This window comes from Sylvia atricapilla, chromosome 4 (assembly GCF_009819655.1).
Source record: "Sylvia atricapilla isolate bSylAtr1 chromosome 4, bSylAtr1.pri, whole genome shotgun sequence".
NCBI lineage: Eukaryota > Metazoa > Chordata > Aves > Passeriformes > Sylviidae > Sylvia > Sylvia atricapilla.
This window is the reverse complement of record NC_089143.1, coordinates 8,284,364-8,306,281: the sequence shown is the minus strand read 5'-3', so window position 1 is coordinate 8,306,281 and position 21,918 is coordinate 8,284,364. Positions and strand designations below refer to the sequence as shown.

Here is a 21,918-nt window from a genome sequence, read left to right as displayed (position 1 = left end):
TACTCTGCAACACTCTGCAGATCCCTATGCGCCATGTGCACAGTGTCTGAAACACAAGCAAATTTATGCTGCACTCATCCTTTTTGTGGTTATTAGTGTCACTTAGTATCATCTTCCTCCAGCAAATTGACTCACCAAGCAAAATGCACAAGTGCACTTTAGAGCGGATCACATTAGCATGCCTACTTCTTCTGAAGAGCCAAGTGTCATTACTACTTTTCACAAGGAATAACTGCCTAAACTGTTTCACATTCTGCAGTGCATCAACAGTGCTCTTCCTCCACTCAGTTTGCAGTTCAGAAGAGTGATGGAACAGTAATGCATGTCTATCTCATTGTTCTACACGGAGAGATAAAATCTAGTGCTCACTTTACGCTTCTTTAAAAGTTAGAGTATTTGTTTCTGGAGTCTTGTCATCAAGATACGCAGTTGTAAATCACCGTTAAGGCCCTGATCATATTTCAGGTGTCAACGAGGTATTTGCATGAAAATTACTGTGTTTACTCAAAAAGCATATTAGAGGTTTCTCTCTCAACACTACTGATTAGATGACATATCCCAACTGCACAGTTAATTCCACACTCAGGTGTGGACAAAAAGGACTATCAGTGGCCAAGTGCTGATTTTACTTCCAAAATATTTTCACATTATTCACTAGTACTCTTTCTTCCTCTTTGTGTATTTTCTAGAAGGTAGATGGAGTGTTAAAGAAATACAAGGGTGTAGACTGTTAAATGGTAAGATTATGACTAAAACCATGAATTTGGAACCAGAAACTAGGAAATAAAATATTAGAAAGAAGAATTTTGGCTAAGAAAGAGAGCAAGAAGAGGTGCTATGGGTCAGAATTATGAACAACCAGCAATTTACTAAGCAAAATCAGAGCCCAGTAAAACTCCATATTATACATTTAGAGCTGAGATGAGAAGCTGCCAGTACTTGAGACAGAGAAAATATGACCACTCAATATCCAGAGATGAGGTTTAAATAAACTAGAAAATAACCAAAGGAATAAAGTTGTAGCCAGGGTTTACATTATGCAACCACACATTGAGAGGGCTTCTTATGCTTGATTGGTACTGCTGTGTCTACCCAGAATTTTATGTGGGCCACCAGTCTTCTGGGATACTGCCTGTGGTAGCCTGGTGGCTTTTTGCACTTTTCTCAGGAGTGCTTGTCAAGAGATTGTCAGGGAAACCACCAAAGTAGACACCGAGGCCAGACCTCAGTGGCTTTTGAGGTCTTTTACCAAACTTTGTGCTTTTAAAGATCAACCCCTTGTTCTCTGCGAAGGGGTGGCTTCCCACCTGGTCTGTTGTGTTTACAAATAGGAGTGTTTGGTGTTTTGTGACCTCTTCTCACTCATTACCACTTCACTTACTGACATTGCAAGAGAAGGGTAATGATTCTTTTTTTTTTTTTTGCAATTGTAACTAAAGTGCTACCAGAGCAGAGGGTATGTGTTGGCCAAGGTCTTCATTATGCAACTGTATGCAGATCACTGTGAATTGCATCGTCCATCTAGTTCAGTGATGCAGCACCAAGGTCACTGGGCAGCTTTAAGCTAATGATGTGACCATAAGTCTAATAAATGTGCTTGGTAATCACAGCAAATATATTGTCATTGTCGCAGATGTTATTCTTTCAAAAGCACTTGGCAAACAACTAAAACACAGCCCTTGTGTTTGCTTTGACCTCTCCAAAGAATGCACCATCAGGAACGTTGAGGAGATGAGGCTATTTAAGAAGACATGAAGGCCTACAGCTACAGAAGGGTACTGCTCACAGCACTCTTGCAGTTTGCTTAGAATAAACAGGCAAGAGGGTAACTGAACATGAATCAGTAAAATTTTGATAGAGAGTAGGTTTTGGAAAGGAATATATCCATGAGTGATAACAACACAGGTAGAGATCAATTTCTTATTTCAATGATCTAGGCAGCTTGACATTAATTATGCAGTTGATTTTTTTAGCCATCATGCTGGAGTAACCCATTACTTGCTGATCCAGTAGCCTTTTGTTATCTTTCAGGAAATACATTAACCAGTAAATGCATTCTGTCACCATGAGCTTTGTCATTATGTGCAGTGATTCCCCACAGGGCTTATCAAATGCTGCAATTGCTGTTTCTTTGGAAGGATATAGATCATCTCACAGCCTGGGTTCAACAGATGGTTTGTACAATGCCCTGAAAAGTGGAAATCTACTGTTCAGAACTTGTTGCAGCACCAGTGTCTTGCACCCTAACATATATATACATATCTCTATTTTTACATATGTATATGGATATCATATATTCTTATGTACATCATGTATTATTTTCATGCCAGGCATGAAGAAGCCCACAATGGTCTGACCACTAAATAAGCTCTTGAAAATAAGGGGGGGAAAGAAAATTTAAAACTGGCACAGTTTCTTGAATTCTTACTTCATTTATAGCGATTATTGATAGGAATAAAAGATGAGTAATTCAGCCTTACTGTAAAATTCACTTAAGATCATTCAGTGAGCAGAAAATGCCAATATGTGAAGATTGCTCTTTAGCAAGGCGCTGAAATAAAGTGGTGGCAAGAGAGGTCTAAGTCAAGACAGAGAGCTGTCTTTTCTCATTCTCAAATGACATAAACAACACAGTCATGAAATGAGGTCACTGTTTTGTATATAAGCCCTCTGTGGCTTGTAAGCTAAAAAATCTGGAAACATATTACCCTTTGCTAATGGAGCTTTTTCACCAAGAAGCACAACACATGCCCAATTCAATGTGCCAGCAGCTTTCTGCCCTCAATTCAGCTTACCAACAGTTAAACTATTCAAGGTCAGATTATAACCTATTAGAGATGACATGTGACAAGATGATTTTTGATAAAGAGAAGAACTTTGGTACTACAGAACTGGCCTGGGAGACGAGGTCTCCGGATGCAACCTGACATTTTGTCAGCAACTGCGAGTCAGATATAAAACCATTTTATTGCCCTTGCACAGTCAGCCACATGCTATAGTTTTCTCTCACTCAGAATTCACTTTTTACCCCCCTGCATTTAGTTGCAATAGAACAGCAAAATGTTTATATTATAGCCGAATGCTGCATGCTTTTTTCTGAGGGTGACCTTGAGTATGCCTGGCACACAAGAAATGCAGTGCAAGGCAGGCAAACACTTTTTCTCCTACACCTATGCCATACTGCCTGTGTCCAACACCTATAGCACCCTTTGAATTAAAAGAAAGGACCTATGTAAAAGCCCATTTTTGCATGTGAATGCACGTTCAGAACGTTTCATGTGCATGCAATGAAGAACAAGAAACTAAAGGACAGATCAGAAAGCTTCGTGCTCCAAAACCATAATTATTTTTCCCTTTATGTTCTGAAGATTATTTGTAAGTCTCGTGAATTTTTTTAACTTTTTGGGATGGGAAGCCTGAATTAAAAATCAGTATGTGACTTATTACTGTTTTGTAATCCTCTATTGCAAGCTGAAAGAAACACAACCTTGCATTTAAACTATCATGGAAAAATATGAAGGAGTTAAATATGAGGGCCCAAGCAAAAGCAAATACAAGAAAACAGGATGGTGTTGGGAAAGTCTGTCCAGAAAGTCAAAACAAGTGCTTATTACCAAATATACATGTTTTAAATTGACCTTAGATCAAAATAACTTTTTTTCTTTTTTGATGAACCAAGTGTTTGTGATAGTGACCATAACATTTTTCGATTTAGGAAGTACACAAAAGAATAACATGGTCAAAAGCATCACCATGGCTATGCTGACCTTCAGAAAGGAGAGCTGGGTAATAATAAGGAATCTTGTTTTGAAGAAGTAGAAGGACATCTCAGACAGTTAAACCCTCCCTGTCAGCACAGAGACTCCTGAGGGACACCATACGGGAGGACAGCACCAGCATGTACCACTTACTGGAAGTCCCTTGGGAACAGGTAAAAGGAAATTGGCACAGAAAAACAGTAAAGCAAGGGAAGTTACTGGAATTAAGATGTTAGCACTCAAAATTATGAAGATGTGCCTCAGTGAAGAAAAGGAAGAAGTTATAGATTCTAAGAAAATAAACATAAAGCTATAATTAGACTACCATTTGCTTTGCAAATGTTGTGGCAAAATTTCAAGGTGTTCATTTTTCCCATAAGTAATTTGACTTGTCTATGACATCAAAAGACAAATTGATGGCTCAATTCACTGCTTCCCCTGCTATTCATATCATGCGGATCAGTATGAAAATGATCATAAAGTGCAGTAGAATAGAGCCATTTTATACTTGTTTTAGACAGTATGAATGATAATAGGAACTGTAGGACAAAAATGGATCCAAATGTTTCTAAACCATCTTTTCTGAACTCCACAACTAGTGCAACCACATGAATCTGTCCCCATTCAGACATGAGAATGCCATTAATGCACAGTAAATCAAAGTGCCTGATTTTTATATCTGTACCCTGCAGTAACCTGACGTGTTTATCTGTGCCTTATTACTGTCAGATTTACTCCCCGATACAGCAGGGCCAAATTTGTCATGTTTACAATTGCTGATTTTCCAAATTCACACAATTCCCACTTACATGCAACTGGATCCTGCCTAGTTATAGCCACAAATTGCTTCAGGGTCGTGCCTCCAATTTGGCCTCTCTGTTCCTGTTTTCATAGCCTTGCAGTAAAGAAATGGATAAATGTAGAATTTTTTCCATAAATGAGTTGTGATTTTTTAAGGGATTAGCCAAGTATATTACTTGTTTATTTCTCATGACCTCTACTTTGAACTAGTTTCACGGGAATTCAGTAAAATTAATTCCAGAATGGCTTGCATAAGAGTTCTTAAAAAAACCCCAAATATGACAGCAATGAGAAATATTTATACCAAAGGCTCTTGCAATTCAGAAAGAGAGTTACTAGCTTGAGGACAAACTGATCATCTAATTTACCTCTGACCTGAAAAGGATTCGGAATAAAATTACTTTTGTGTATCCTTGAGCAGCTTTGCCATACTAAGCTCCTACCACTGTGCTTGCAGCATCAGGACCCTCTGTCCCAGAATCACTGGCCCTCTGTCTAGGAAGAAATTATTTTGTAGATAATTCACCAAAGAGTTCAAAGCAATCAATTGAGGATAATCAAAATCATAAGAATATGCATCAAGAAGACAGACACCATAAGATACTGAAGAAATAATCTGCCACCATTTATTTCCCTCAAATTTCCATTTATTTAATTTGTTCACTTTTCCTAGTTTTCTACACCTACCTTCATTTTATCTTCTACTTAATACTTGGATTTTTTTCATGTTGTGACTCACCCATCTCCAATTCCTCTTGATGGCTCCGTATTTCTAATATTATATTTAAAAATATAATCTTGTGCTTTCTGTGCTTTATTTCCATTTTATAAATGTTCGGTTCCCCTAAAACTAAAAACAGCAAATTAATTTTTGAGGGACAGATAAAATTATGGAGATTTTTGTTTTGCCTGTTCAAATACAGTTCTGTCTTTCAGAACACATTTTTGAGGGTTGCCTTTACTTTGTTTGGTGCTTTCTTGCAATTACAGCAGTGGTTTAGTGAAAATTTTAAAATATAACATTACTGTGCATTAACAACAGTACAATGGTGTTTTAGACACCACCATCTTTAAAAAAAAAGAAAAGAGAAAAAAGAAGACAGAATTCCTAAGTTCCCTCTGTTGTATCAGCTCATTCCTGGACAACTCTTCAATGTCACAAAAGAGGGTCATTCAGTCATCTGCCAAAAAAAAAAAAAAAAAAAAAAAAAAAAAACAACACCCCAAAACCAAACATATAAATTCTGGATATTAATTAGTAATTATATGAGTTGGCAAGCTGGGTTTTTTTAAAACAAATAAATATGCATTTTTGCTTGATTTACTATGTCCATTAAATATTTACATAATTGCCTTCTAGTTACTCTCTAGCATATGTACTATATTATAAATACTCAGGACAGGATTTTTTATTTTAATTTTAATTTATTTATTTTTTTTTTTTCACTTTTACTACCTTCTCAATACAACTTCATTTATTTAAGCTGCAAGACTGTCATTATTTTAAGGCCATCTACCTGTTAGCTTGATTTTTTTTATTTCATTATCAGCCATTAGGAAAAAACCAGTAAGTCATAGAATCTAATTTTGTTAATGGAACTTAACACAACTCTAGGCAATCTGAAAACAAGTAAATAAACCCTTGTCCCTCCAACAAACATAAACAGACTGTAAGACCACCAGGAAATACACCTCAGAAAACTGTTAAAAGTGCAAAAAGTCCATAAAGTAAAGCACATGGGTATGCAATCAGGAGCTGCTGTCCTTCCATAGCCAATGCAGACGTAAAAATTTTGGAGGCTGACAAACTGCACCATCCAATAATAAACAGAGCTAACACAGTTCCTGGGATCCCCCTAGGAGAAAACAAAAGAAACATGACAGAGTCTACCTATTATTGAATGTAGCATTAAATCTTCCCAATCTCAGGTTCATGTCTGGCAGCATGTTGTTGATAGATAACAATGGAAGAACCAAGAACTAACAGATATAATGAAAGTCAAGCATGAGAGCAAATTAAAATTTCAACCATAAACCAAAAGGTAACATGTTCAAGATGGATAAAAGCTTCATCAGGAATACTGCTAAAAGGACTGTATATTTACAAATAAATCTTCTGGGTCTCCAGCAGATGCAGCTTCTAAGCTTTAATATTAAATTTAGCCAAGTTCCTATTTCAGCCAAAATCATCTTACAGGAATTGCTAGGTTCTAAAATGACACTACAGACCTACCTGATGATCTGGAGGGGTTGCATTTTTGTAACACAGAGAACAGATTTTAGCTGTGTTTTAGACACTCAGAGAGGCTCTGAAAGACTCACACCAGCTGGATGGGCAAAAAGGTCTCCCAGGAAAAAGCTTTGCTGGCCTTTTAAAAAAGGGAGCACACTGAGCACAAAGTAAGGAGCAGGAAAAGAACCACCACAGAAAAATATTTTGCTTATCCTGTCATCCTTCTCTGCACCCTGAAAGGACTGTGACTTTCCACCCTACCTCTTAGTGACAGCTGAGCCCTTTTGAAGTTATACAGTGCCCCCTTTCAGGAGCAGGGAGGCCTGGAGAACTGATGATTATGGGACTAGAGTTAAAAGCCCACTGAAATACTCCTGCAGATTACAGAGGGTTCACTATTAAACCCTGTGGGAACAAAATCTTGCCAATAAATAATGTTTCACATATGCTTTATTTGCACTCTATTTGCAGCCTGCTTCTGTAAAATGCATGAGATCATGTACATAATACACTGCTGAAGTACATAATGAGATAGTTGCTTTACACACTTTTGCTATGTCAATCTCAAGGACTTTGAGAAAGAATAAATCTCTGCCATTTCCTAAAGACCTTCCTGGTGCCTCACTCTTCCAAAGCATCAGCATAACACAAGCAGAAGGGAAAAACAGACTGTGTATATATGTATACATATACATATACCTCAGGTAGGTCCTTTTATCAGAAATTATCTCCACTAATATAATTATTACAACTAAACTATGATGAATAGAGCTGTCCTTATGCAATTGACTGAGTTTACTTAATGCATTCCCATCACATAAAATAGTTGGTGTCTTAGCAATCCAGTCACCAGGCCAATAAGGTACTTGGCGTTGTCAGCTCTTGGGCCTTTGAGGGAGGAAGGAAAGAATTGATTTTACGGTGACTCAGCACCTCATTGCAACTTCAACAAGTTAAAAATACAACATTAAAACCCACGTGATTTAATATCCTCAGTTTAAGTGTTTTTTAAACCTATATAGTGGCATTTAGGGAAATTATACTAGGCTTTGCAAAGCAAGTTCCTGGCCTCTCCTCCAAGAAGAGATGCTAAGGTGCTCACCTAAACAGTGAGCCAAAAATTCAAAGCTACTATGGATGGCTCTTTGAGCAGGTACTCACGCTGGCAGAGGGATGGGATGCAATAGGAACATACTGTGCAATGACAATTTTCAGCTAACATAAGGACTCTTTAGGGGGCTACCACAACGTGGCACAATTTAGAGCTCTGGCTGCTCCACCTTGCACTGAAGTCCAATGGCCTCTCATGGTTTGTTCCAGGACTAGCAGATAACAGGATGGAAAGGTGGCATAAAAATCATATTGGAATCAAGAGGTACCACAGTGCACTTACAAATTCAGCCCTTGAGCTAACAATGTGTTACTGCTAAAAAGAATGGTTTGGCAGAGAGCTTTGTGTCTGGCATGTCCATGAGGGTCAACTCCTCTAGCTTTTTGCCCTTTTTTTACCCTCTAGGGAGAAGGGTAAAAAGCACATGCCATGCTCACAGTGACCAAGAGGACTGGGGCTGTACTGGTGTGAGACTGAGATGGAGGGACACATGTGAGTGGACCCTTTCCACTTCTCTTTCTCTCACATCCTGCAGATGCTGTCATTGAATAAATCCTTTCCATCACCTGGGTCTAAGAATTTCTTTCTTCATGCTTACATTCATTTCCTTCACTGTTTATTTAAGGAAGTACCTTTACCACCCTGTTTGGGAATTTTATATTAGAGAATTGTTGTTGCTTTCTGCAGGAAAAAAGTCTATTGATGTTTCTCCCAGAAAGATGGCCTAATAAACTTGGGCTCACACATGATAACAGCATAGATACTATTCAGTAGCCCAAATGTCCCATATTTTGCTTTATTTAGTTACAGGGAAATAGATAATCATGGTAATTGAAAAAAATTTGATTACTATGTATCTTTGCCATAGATGAGTGCATTACCTTATGTATATTTTTGGTGAAAAAATTCAGATTACTTCTTTGAACTTTGAAATAGAAGTAATGTTTTTCACAAAGAGTTTTAAAAATCATGATTGTACTGCTTGTTCTTTTATCATTTAAAAATTAATCAAAAAATTAAATGCATGTTGGATTTAAAATTTGCCTCTTAATTTTAATAGTATGTTTGCAATAATTAACCTTGGTACTTATTTGTTAAAGCAGTTTCATATACCAAATGAGAAAGGACTGCAGAACCCTGTCAATAGGTACTTAATGTTATCAATTCATTTTAAAAATAACAGGTTAATTTTGTAAAACTATCACATTTTAGTATTTATAGATTTTTCAAAAGGTGTGGTTTCTGTAAATTCACAGCATTTTAGAAAAGTGTGGTGTGTGCTTGGGGATTCCATGTACAGAAAATCATACTCTGCCCAGTTGTAACAGCTGGTTTGGAATTCACCCCATCTGTCTTATGATTATGTATCTGCACATTTTATTAGGCTGGATTATTAAACAGGTTAATCAAGAAAATATGGGAAGTGTAGGAGAACAGAGAATAAGCAGCTCCTTCAGTGTCACTATCATCCATCTTATCAAGGACAGCTCAGAAACACTTTAATACATGGAATATGGTCAGGTTAAGTCATCATAGCTCCACAGAAACGCGCAACAAGAATTTTTCCAAAACTTCATTCCACCACATAATTTCTTTAAAAAAAAAAAAAACTATGTATATATGTAAGAATTATGCTTTTCCAAAGAAAACAAACAGGCTGCTAGGTTCCATATGTAACAGCTTGGAGAGTTTAAAATACGAGAGAACAAAAAAGACTAAGGAGGGAAAGCAACATTAATAACATGTCAACAATGGGTAAAAGCACTGCTCAGGGCCTTCAGGCAAGATCTGGAACTTGCCTGTACTTTACTCACTTTAGTGAACAGGGAGATAAACACTGTGTCTCACAGGGCTTACTGAATGAGGAGAAATGAGAGGCTTGCCAAAAAGTTTCCTATCCAGAGAATATTCAGAACAAGCCCCTACACATGCACAGATAAATACCACATTACACATTTGGTTTTTCAGAAATATTCAGTTATTTTCAGTGGTGCAATTGCACCACAACTATACCTCAAAATACACAAGTCTACTGTATCTTAAACACTTGTCCTGATTCTCCACACCATCAAGGGTTACTTGGCTATTTCATCCTGTGCCACAGAAGTCAGTAGGAAAGGAAACATAGATAGGAGGCCTGATGCTATGAACAAAAAAGAAACAAGAGAACCAGCTATATAAACCCAAAGTTTAGTAGTTACTTTCAAAACTGATACCTGAGCTTGTCCACTGTTGACTCTGCAAAACAAAAATCACAACTGAGGCTGCAGCAAAAATTAACAGCACTCTCAGTGCAAGTGGAAAGCAGTGGAATTAAAGACTTAATTAATTTGATCTTAATTTGGTATACCAGACCTCTCAAATACAGCCCATTTTTGTCTGCTTCCACCTGTACATACAAACAAAATGGTGTTACAATTTCAGAAGCCAAAATTTACTGCGTGACCATTTATAAAATGTTTTGCACAACACTAGAAATCTGAGTCACTGTCCTTCATAGGACTCCTGTTGCCACAGGCTGGTACTTACTGCAGGGAGAAGACAACTGCAGCAGAGGACAGGATGACCATGGGCAGCAGGCAGTAGCCCAGGACACTTGCAACACAGCCGTGTGAGACTCCCGAGGTGCTCATCAGGTTCAGCAGGGCATGCATGGCCAGGCAGCCCATGGCACTCATCCCATACACGTAGCCAAAATGAACTTTTCCTGCCTGCAATAAATATGAGGAGGCATGAGGTGACAGAAGTGAGCAGTGATCGCAAAGTGCTAGAAGAAGACAGTTTTAGGTTTAGGTTTGTTGTTTCTTGTTGTCGACACTCTCTCTGTTTCATTTACATCAGTTCAGTTGTGAACCACAGGTGATACTTTTGGGTGATTTTTGCATACAAATAATTCCAAGGCGCAGTTGACAAAATGTGCTTGTTGCTAACTTAAAGTTACAAGGCTGGTTCTAAGTCTTACTGTTATTGGGCTCTGAACACAACTGGAATTGGTTGGGAAATTTGGGAAAGCAACAAACTAAGAAGAAATTATAGAAAGCACATTTTAGCCATTAAAAATCAGTTTAGGCTCAGGAAAGATCTTTTCAATAAGTGTATACGGGGCTGTAAAAAGTGTCCTAAGTAATATGATGACCCAGGTTACCTGATATGCTTCACATTTTATTACAAACCTTCAGCTTTAAGCAGATCTGCAAAAAAATTTGGAAAATTTTGTTTAAATCATGGTGGTTTTCAGGGCAAATGTGACTGTTCTTCCCCTTGACTACCATGAGAAAGAAACATCTCTGTGTTCAAACCAACACGACATGTTCATTTCAACATAAAACTCAGTAGTAACTGTCAGCTTGTGTTCTTTTTTTTTTCTAATGAATAAAAAAGAAAATCCCAGATTTTTTTTCCTTCTAGGTTTTATTCCTTTGTTTGAATTTATTGCCTATGAAAGGTACCAGCCTGGCAGCCTGGAGGTTGATGTTTTCTAATTTATACACAAAGCTAGTAAAACAGGCAACTGTGGCCACAGAACTACCAATTCCTTCATCTCCTGCCATCATTTTGAAGGATTACCTCCAGGCATAAGGGCATTGTTCACTCCCCAAAACAAACAGTCACAAAAGACTTAAATATTTTTTTGTCTCTCTTCAAGCGTCTAACAAATTAAATACTGAATGTTGGCTATGCAATACTGTCATTTTCACATCTGTACCTCAGAAAAACATTCATAAATCAGAAATCGGCTTTTTGCTTGGAGCTTTGTATCCTAATGATAAAATGCACCTGTGAAGGAGAAAGTTCAGATCTGGAACTTAACCATTAACCCAGAATCATGGAGTATCCTTCTTAAATGAAGGGAGACTATGCATCACCTTCCTGACCTGTAATAAGGTATATGTACATACATGAAACACAAGTGTGTTTGCTCATACACACACATACACACACAATCTATGTGTTGCACACACACTATATTATATAAATATATATATTGCGCATGATAAACCACATAAGATGCAAAACTAATAGATAGTCTCAGTTTCCTCACGATGTTGTGGTTTATGGTTGGATTCTGTTATGAGGGATTAGGTGGAAACATTGTTGAAGCTTTTATCATGTTTTTTGATACTTGCTAGTTTACCTCCCATGACGGCTGAGGATTGAGGAGACCTCTGACTTTACTTATCCAAACATCTTAATGAAATCTGGGGGAAATCGACTTTGAGGACCCTTCTCTGCCCTCTCTTCCTGTATCTGTGCATGTGGAAATTGATCAGTGGATGCCAGCAGTATTTGAGCTGGACATACAGAAAGCAACACTGGCCACACCTAGTGATGACACAGCTTGAAAGTCCTGATGCTGCAGGCTGGTGGCAGCTCACCAGCTCTTACTGGAGAGCAGTGCATGAACATGAAAGGCAACCTGAGTTAGTAAGGCCTGACTTTACATCAGCAACATCATCTTGTCTGCAGATTGACCTGGCTCACTGCTGAGCTCTCCTCTGGTCCCAGTCCTCAAGGTTAAGTCAGGTACAGCCAGGTTGACTATATCCTGCCAGCATCCTGGCCTTTTCCCCATTACTGTTTTCCACCATAAAAAATAATCTATTCCTGAAATAACAGCATAAGAAATCTGCCTACTTAAGTACAGACTCCTGCTAGCATTTGCATAGTAGTAGTATAAAATAATTAGGAAAAATTGCTTGAACAAATAAAATTAATGATAGCTAGAGATAGTGTGGGAGAGCAATACTATCTCAGATGATTATCAACTAGAATTTCAGTCATTAAGGATATTTATTTAGCTTAACACCCATAATAGTTTGGGGCAGCCTTTGCTATACACCAGGTAAGCAAAGTTCTTTCTCAAAACAGATGCATCAACTACAAGCTATATTTTAAACTGGTTTTTTCAGTGTATTTAACTGTTCTATACAGCACTATTTCTTTATTAGCTTAGTTTAAGACTAAAAAGTTCCTGAGCCAGAGATAAAGGGAGCACTAGCACCAGCAGCTAGCTGAGGTCTATGGTTGATGAAATGTTGGATTTGTGATGCAAGGATATGAGAGAAGAAAAAAAAAAAAAAAGGCAGCTGAACATGTTGGTTCTGATTTTAGTCTTACTTAACATATGTAAATATATTGACTCACACACACAGGAAGACTCCCAGTTCACAGTGATGTAAGCAAAACCAGAATCAGGCTTGATTAGTCTGACAGGCCTTGATGAATGGAAAGAGCTAAATTTGTCCTGCAGAAGGAGCAAGGTTAGGAGAAAGTCAGACTTTGTGTTCTTGTTCGCATCTGCCTGGAGTGGGTACTATTACCTTTAGCTGAAGCAGATGGAGAAGTCTGATTTCATACAAATGACAGGGTAAAATGCTAAGCAGGTGAGACTTTGGCTTCTTCTAAATTTTGTTCTGCCATTGTTTCTCTACCTAGAAAGGAGCTGCCCTCTTTTACACTAACATGAGGAAGAACAAGTCCTGCTGCCAGGCTAGCAGCCCTTTCCTCTTTTTCTCTGAAAGAACTGCTACCCTTTGAAGAATATCTTTGCATAATTTTCCATAGTTAAAAGGCTGAAACTAAAGAAAATGTATACATTATTTTTAGAAACAAGCTCTCAACCAAATTATGTTCCTGGTGCTTTCAGAAGATACTTATTTAAGTACAGAAGGATATCATAGTTTACACAGCTGAAGAGACACGTTAGTATTCAAATACATCTGGGATAAAATGGTAGCCTGAATTTCTAAGATAAATGCATAGACTTACTGCAGTGAAGTTATGGAGCAAAAACTCTGGATTGTATCAGAGGTATTCTGCTGCCCTAAAACACGAGCATTGAAAACACTTAGTTTTCTAATGACATCTAAAATGTGTGATATCTCAGAAAAAGTATGATAATTAAAGTAATTTATTTCAATAATAATAGTTTATTATTCCTTATAACTATTTTCTCCCTGTTTCTCAGGAGAAAAATCATCATGAAACATTTTTTCCATTCTTTCTTTTAGCTTTTCTTTCATTTTCTTGATTATAACAAATTCAACTTTCTCTTTTTACTACCCTCATACATTTATTTCTCCAGGTGGAAAATAGCCTGTCTTCTCTAGCTTCCCACCTTCTTTTCCTTTTATTCCCTTTCCTTCTGCCCCTTCCACCCTTTTAAAAGATTTTTATTTTTATAGGAACATAAATAATAATACTACTTGCCATTTATATTGCAGTTTGCGCATTCAAGGTACTGCACTGACATTAAAAATTGAGCAAGAACTTGCAAGAATCTTCTGACTCAGCACTATTTATCACGGAGGAAATGGAGAATTAGAGCCCCTTTCCTCTCACCTCTGTTGCAGGGCAGTAAAGCCCTTCCCAGAATGGTCCCACCTTATCTCTGTCTGATGAATTGCTGTCGGCAGTCAGAGCAGGAGAGCCCCTGTTGCCAGTGATATATGGATGAATTTGGAGCTCTGTACAACCCTGTTAAACTTTCCTCCTGAAGGAAAGCTATATTCATAAAGAAGAAGGAGGTCAAATACAGGCTACTATATTTTATTAAGCAGACAATATAAAAGAATACAAAATAAGGAAGTACTAGCAACTTTTGTAGGAAGGTATTGCAAATTTAAGTGGGTGGGGGGAAAAGACTATTTCCATTTCTTTTTTTTTTCTTTTTTTTAATTATTTCAGTTGTGTAAAGATTTTTTTTAGTCTATGTGTCTCTGCACTCTCTAAGATAACATTGAAAGAAGATAATTCCAAAAAAGTAAGCAAGAGTGTTAGGAAAGCAGGGCTGGCCTGTTATCCCTTTTTATTCCCTCCTTTAAAACCTGTTCAGAGCCTCTCCAGATTATATATGGCACAGATCTGTCCTTTTGTTCATATTAAATCCCACCCCAAAAATGGTGTGGTCTCTTCTTTCCACTGGAAGTAATACATCACTTTACTTGTGTCACCTTTACGTTACATTTAAATTTCATGCAGATACTTCCAAAGTAGGAAGAATTTTTAATACATAATCCCAGAACAACTGGCAGTAAATTACTCCTTTTATGCCAGTACTACATCTTCTACAACTTCACACTCATTATCACCTAGGCATGACCTTGCCAGAAAAGAAATCCCTGAGGATTTTTACCACATCCTACCATCAGCAATGTTGCTCCAAGGGCCAAACAGAAAACCATGGGTCCAGTGAGGTCTGTCTCGTTCATAATGCTGCCATCTGCAGGCTTCATTGGGTTCAGAACTGTTAATGTTTTTTGCCATATATGCTCAAAATTGATCCCAAGTTCTGCAACAAGAAATTCCAGGATTTTGTTAATTGCTCACAAGAAAATAACACTTTTACAAAAGCATGTTAGGTACCACAAAACTACAAACAAATGCTTCAGTGAAGATAATATTGTAAGGTGACATATTCTGTAGTAGGAATAGAATATCCCTGCTATATACTCAGTATATTTGAGAGTCAGCTCTCATACAAGATTGGAATATTAAGTTTTAAATCTGATTTTAGGCAGTGAAACAAAAAATAGCCTCATAATTTTTGAGTTAATTTTTTTCCTGTGTTTAAAACACATATATCTGATGCCACACTAACTTAGATGTTGAAAAACACATTAATTTACAATAACTGCAGAATTTAAGATACTCTACAACACTGAGGACAGACACGTTTGCATTAATTCTAGAAAATCTTCTGCTTTAATTCTAGAAAATCTGACAAGAAATGTGTCTTAAGCCTGAACTGCCAAAAGCACTTAAAAATGACATTTGTCCCTTCAAGGCAAGTTCATACTACTTTATACAGTGCTTTATAAGTTTGGTGGGGGTTTTTTGATGTTTTCTTTTTTGTGTGTGTGTTGTTTGGGGTTGTTTTTTTTCTTTGTTTGTTTTTGTGTTTGTTTTTTGAGGAGGTTGGTTTGTTTGGATGTTTGCATTTAAAAAGTAATTCGTGAGACCCCTGGAAACAGATCAAAATTCTGTCCCATTAAAGGTGATGGGAATCCTGACATTAACTTTGCTGGGGCAAATCTTTATCCTATAACTTTTGGAGAAACACTTCAGCTTGCACGAGTAATCATCCTCCCTGAAATTCTCCAGTAAAGGCAAAGTTAGGTTCAGATTTGCTGCCACAGTGAATGAGATTGACAGTGTGTTAGATCTGTATGGAAAGCCAAGTCTTTATCTTGTTCCACCTCTCTATCATCTTGACCTCAGCCAAAACATTGTATATAAAACGCCATTCTGCATTAAAATGTGTGGTTTTGGTTAGATTTCTGTGGCACACGGATAGGAATATCTCTGAAGCCTTGCAGATCACAAGCAAGATCATTACAACATCCTTTTCCCAGGGTGAAAATTTCCCACATGGTGAGTTAAATGGTTGGAGGTCCTAGAGGAAGAGATCTAGCAGTTATCTATATCAGACAGAACGATCTTGCCGGCTTTAAGGCAGTAGTAGTGGCTTTTGAGTAATAAAAATCCCAGCTGCCTTCCAGTATGCCAAACTAGCAGGCTGAATATTCTTGTTTTACATTATGCTGAAATAATTCCAGACAAATTCTCCATTTTTTTTTTTCTTTTTTCCTAATGTAGCCCAAGTATTTTGCTAGGGACAAAATCAGCCACTAGCATTGGAATGGTCAATCATCATCAAGAACGACATTGCTCATATAGTTAAATGATCAACTAATTGAAAGTGAAAGCAGCTTTCTCAATTCCTTTCCCACTGAAACAAGAGACTTAGCATCTGAAAAATAATAAATACATTCCTAGATATGCCAAAAAAAAAATTACTATCCATCTTTATTAATTATAGATTTTCCGATATGTGTGCAAACACGAGAGCGGGAAACAAATTTGGGAAGGCGAATGCAAAACTATTGTTCTGCTGTCCTCTAGCGGTGTCACGGCGTGTCTGCCCCACGCAGGAACGCAGCTCGGAGCAGAAAATAAACGCGGGTTTGGGCCCGGGAGGTTTGGCTGAAGCTCACACGGCGAGGTTTCTCAGCCCCGCTGCAGTTTCCACCAGCTGGCACAAAAAAAAGTTAGAGGCACATGCAGGAATCACGCGTGTTTTTCCGTGGGATTAGTTTTACCTTCCAGCAAAGGAGGCTCCTCGTCAAAGCCGTCAGTGTAGCCGAGCTGAGGAGTGTCGGGGCTGAACGCCGGCTGTAAAATCTGCCCCGTGTAGCTCTGAGGGGACGGAAACATGTCTGAGGGGACAAAAGCCGCACCTGCAGCATGCTCTTCTGCCTGGCCCCTAGGACAAGAAGCGAAGCACACCCAAACTCACAACCACAGCTGGAAACGCCTTAGAGTTACCGAGGACATCACTTTTTGGGGGATTTTCTGGGTACAATCCTGGCTGTGGGTAACGAGGTGCTGATGGTACCTTGCTCTCCATCCCTGCAGCTCCCTGTGTAAGCGGGCAGAGCCTGCAGCTGCCAGCCAAAGAACCAGACATTTAGATTTTTCCCCTCGAATCTCAGAAGGATCCTAAAGAATTTCCTGCGATACGCGCCCTGAATTTCACTTAGAAAATTAATTAGTAACATGAAGCTCAGTTACTCCCGTCAGGTGGTGAAAAATGAGATTCACTTTTTACGTATATTTTAAGAAATAGGTTTAATAAAAGATAAGACAATTAGGAGATAAGGAAAAAAAGCAAAGTACGGCTGGGTGACTTAGCACTCAGCCAAGTCCACAAACTGCTATTTCACAGGCTTTTTAAAAATATCCTTTCTATTGTATCAATCTGTTGGATATTCATATTTTTCCATAAACTAGTTTCCATATTGCAGGGACTGTTTTGCATGGCCCCTCCTTGGGTCTGCCTTTTTAGAGCATTTGTGTTTCTTGGCTGTGTCTTCATCATCACCTCCAGCTTGGGCCTTGGTCCGTGCTTTCTTCAGATGGGAGATGCTGATAGTTGGTGTATCAATAACAGAGTCTTCTTTACATGTTCACTGGATGTTATCCCGTCCAGACAGTTTTTACATCAACTGCTACCACTATGCCTAATTTTCTTTACTAACAGCAGAAATAAAAACTTATATCCTCACCACAAAGTTATTAATCATATAGCATACGCCTTGCGAAAAGCCAGCTTTATAATAGGCGTTTATAACAAGGTAAACAACCTGTAACACCTCGACTAATAAAAGTAGCAAGAAAATCAGATCCTTTAAAACAAAAATTTGCTTACAAGCTTTCTGCTTTTCTGAAAGTCTAGATGATGTCTTGAACCTCTTTCCTGCCCCAAAGCCAGCCCCAGAACCAGCATCTGTTGAAGATGGAAGCTGAAACAACACTTGCACTTACCTTCTGCTGGCACAGAGGTTTGTATCTGAGCCAGAGCTGTTGCAACCTTCTTCCTGGTCCTCTATGGTGTAATTAGATTGGTAAAAGTCGAGGTGAAACTGCTCAAAATTTGACATTCTGGTTGGAAAAATAATTGCAAATATCAGGAAATCGCCTTTACAACAAGCCAAAATCTGTTTTGAACTGTCTTAAACTTAAATTAAAATAGCTAACTCGAAAGACACAAGCTCCACAGAATCTTCCTTTAGAAGCTCATGATAATTTGGAAATGACAAAAATCCAAAACCAAAACAAAACAAAACAAAAAAAAAAAAAAAAAAAAAAAAAAACCAAAACAAACAAAACAAAACAAAACAAACCAACCTCACAAAAAACCCAAAACCAACCAACCAGCCAAACAATAAAAACCCCAACAAACTCCCCAAAAAACCAACCAAACAAACAAAAAAACCAACCCAAAACAAAAAAACCCAAGCAAAAAACAAAGCAAACCCTCAAACATATAGTTTCTTTAGCTGTAACAAGAGGAATTAATCTGCTGTTGCTGTAAATGACAGTATATATTAATTTAAAAGTGGTGTACAAGGCTTTCTTTCCTGTTGCTGTGACCAAAAATAATGATTGAAATAATAATGATTGAAATAATGATTTCAAATAATTTTGAAATAAGAGATATATCTGTAAACTATTGTTTTAGACAATTCATTTTCCTACTTTCAATAAAAAATTAGTAACCATATCTCAATGTTTAGAAATTAAGGGTTTAGGAAGTATTTTGGATTTCAAAAACAATTATTATTTACAGCTATTTAGGTTTTGCAATATTATATCTGACTCTCATTAAACAACAGAAAAAACCAGAATTGCTCACAAAATCTGTGATTTCTATTCAAGGACACAACTGGCACATCAGTGGTAGCAGAGAAACAGTCTCACTGGCTAGGAACATGACTGGTAAAAGACAACATGCTGAATGATTGAATTGGATTGATGTTTGGATGATTCCTTGGTGAAAGAAAACATGTTTAAGCATATCTTTCTTTCCTACTGCCTGTGTTTCACTATTTGGCTAGCACTTAGGTATTTAAATCCTTAAAACCCACAGAGAAGTTACATAACCTGACAGATAACCATAGCCATATCCAATTCACTTAGATTTTCATGTAAGATATTCATCTCTCCTAATATTTCCCATTTTTTTTTTCACTTTTGTTCTCATTTCCAACTTTCCAAATGCCATTGGCAAAATATGCTTTGGACCTTGCAGTTATTCTTACAGTTATCCCAATATTTATCAAGCATACTCTACTTATGTGGAAGGTCTTTGCAAATCTTTTTGTAAGATAAAAGTGATAAAGATTAGTAATTCATCAGGGACCTTGAAATGCTACAAATTAGTTTCTGATTTTTTCCCCATTATCAGACTAATCTTTGGGGACCTATTTCCTTATTTTACTTAGAGTTCAAAGTAGAAATTTCTCCTATATTATTTTCTTAACTGCTGATCAATTGTGCATGTTTTCCAAATCGAGAAAAGAAATAATTTTTACATTTTAAATATGAATTATTGGAAAATAATTGTACCAAGCCATTTACTGTGGCTTTATTTGGAATTGCACACCACGTAGGCATTCATTCAATGAAGATTTCACATGGAGCATGTTTGAAGAAACTTTAGTTGGTAGCTCTCCCTCAATAGTTCAGTTCCAGTAAGTATTTAATGTCCTTTGCTGTCACTATACAGAATGAAATAATTACTTAACCAGGTATGGTTAACTCTGTATAACAGAGTTCAGAAAAGAGAAATAATTTTTCCAAAAGAATTTGGAGTTAAGGTTACTTACTTTTTAAGATATTTGGTGAAAAATCCAGTCTGTTGAATTTACATGTTGGAGAAGACCTAAAATATCCTCTTGCTTCAACAGGGATGAGCTTAGTGCTATTTATAAAGTTCTAAATTTGATATTTGAACAGATGCACATGAAGGAAAAAAACCTCACAACCTGTCAATATCAGGGCTAGCATTTAACAAGAGCTAACAACAGTGGGCAGAAAAGGGTAGGAACCTTCGAGGAAAAATTAACAAAATGAACAAATATTGTTCCATACAGTACAACTCAATCATCTATATTCCTCCTTAAGCAGGTATTTATGAAGATCTTGGTGGAGCTCTCATTAGCTGAGCTGTCAGACATTAAAAACTTTTAAGAGTGTATAAAATCAGCTGTTAAATTGGTGAGGGTGAGGGTGTTTCCAGCTCCCAGAGCCCCAGAACTGCTGTGGGATGCAGAGGGAGGCTGAACGCCCTGCTGGTCCAGTGCCAGAGCCCTCCAGGCACATCCCCTGCTCCATTGCTTCTCCAGGAGTTCCTGTCCATTTCCAAAACTTGAAACAGTACCCACCACATCAGGACCAGGGCAAGGAACCTCTGTTCCACAGTCCTGGCTATAGGAAATAGTAGCACCATATTGATTTTTAAATAGACTTTAAACTTCAAAAATGACTTTTCAATTTACACCTGCTTTTGTTTGACATACTTAACTAACCACAACAAAGGCTGCTTTTTCCACTTCTTTTATTTATTAGATAGTTTCCCAATAAGCACTTGGGCTGTTAAATTTAAGGAATGGGACATTAAACTATATGTATTATCAGGTTATAAATCTATGCCTCAGGTGCATATTCTATCCTGTGATGCTGAAGGCCAAATAATTCCATTTCATTAGCAGACCAATGATGCACTGTTAGCACATGACTTACAATGCTACAGAAGAGTTATAACATACATGCATTTTAAAATAACTTAAAATGAAGTTTACCAAGTTTTTGCTCAGTAAGTATGTGCAAGAAAAGGTACAGAAGTAAGAATGGTGAGAAGCAGAAAAATGTAACATTTGATTCTGCAGATTAAAGGTAATCTAACTACAGGTTTTATTACAATTATTGTTAAGTCTCCATCATGTTCTGCTATTTCTAGAGTAACAGTTCAGTGCTGCCACGTCCACCAAGGTGAATTTTCATTTTTAACTTTTAGCAAACTGCTGATCTCTATAATGTCTAAACATCTCCATTTGGATAACATGGCTTCATCTTGTTTATACCGAATCAGTGGGGCAATGATACAGGATTAACTTCTGTCCCTCAGGAAGGTAATTAAAATATTTCTTTTTAGGAACAGAAAAATCCAGATTTGCTAGAGTTTTCCCTGTTTATTTACACTTGAAAAGTTATTTGATTACTTTTGCTACTTTCTGTTAGAAATACAAATATATATACATCTATACAAAAACTAGGAATAAATATCAGTCAAAAAACTTCAGGGAAGGAATTTAAATAGAAAAAAATACAATGAATAGTAGTGGAACATGGTCAAATAATACTTTAATAGCCATTTAATATACCATAGTTAGACAACAAAGCCACCTGTAAATTAAAACAAAAGTAAAAAATGGAATTTAAAATTGAGCCATATGTATTTTGCTCCTTATTTAAAATTATTATATACTTTATGATACGTATTATACATAAATTATACGCATATATTACATTGTGTATATACACATATAAATGGACACATAAAATACAAAAATGGAAAATAATATTAGTTGGAAATGAGAAGCAGATGATCAAAAAATAAAAAGCAGGTAGTGTAAGTAGTTGATAGGAAAGCGACAAATAGAAATAAGGAC

At 37.2% G+C, this 21,918-nt stretch overlaps 1 protein-coding gene across 2 annotated transcripts in view; it reads right to left on the bottom strand.

Moving 5' to 3' along the window:
* YIPF7 (Yip1 domain family member 7) overlaps window positions 1-20,217 on the bottom strand; it is a 29,566-nt gene extending 9,349 nt beyond the window's left edge. Inside the window, exons 1-6 of one of the 2 annotated variants that reach the window (XM_066317069.1) lie at window positions 20,074-20,217; window positions 18,230-18,346; window positions 17,005-17,168; window positions 15,049-15,194; window positions 10,433-10,614; window positions 5,779-6,415 (exon numbers count right to left, since the gene is read on the bottom strand). In XM_066317069.1, the coding sequence (XP_066173166.1) occupies window positions 6,253-6,415; window positions 10,433-10,614; window positions 15,049-15,194; window positions 17,005-17,168; window positions 18,230-18,345 (771 nt within the window). In that variant the 5' untranslated portion in view covers window position 18,346; window positions 20,074-20,217 and the 3' untranslated portion in view covers window positions 5,779-6,252. Of the gene's footprint in view, window positions 1-5,778; window positions 6,416-10,432; window positions 10,615-15,048; window positions 15,195-17,004; window positions 17,169-18,229; window positions 18,347-20,073 lie in introns of those variants that run through there. The other variant, XR_010743416.1, reaches the window with a different exon arrangement.
* Between the last annotated feature and the right edge of the window lie 1,701 nt (window positions 20,218-21,918).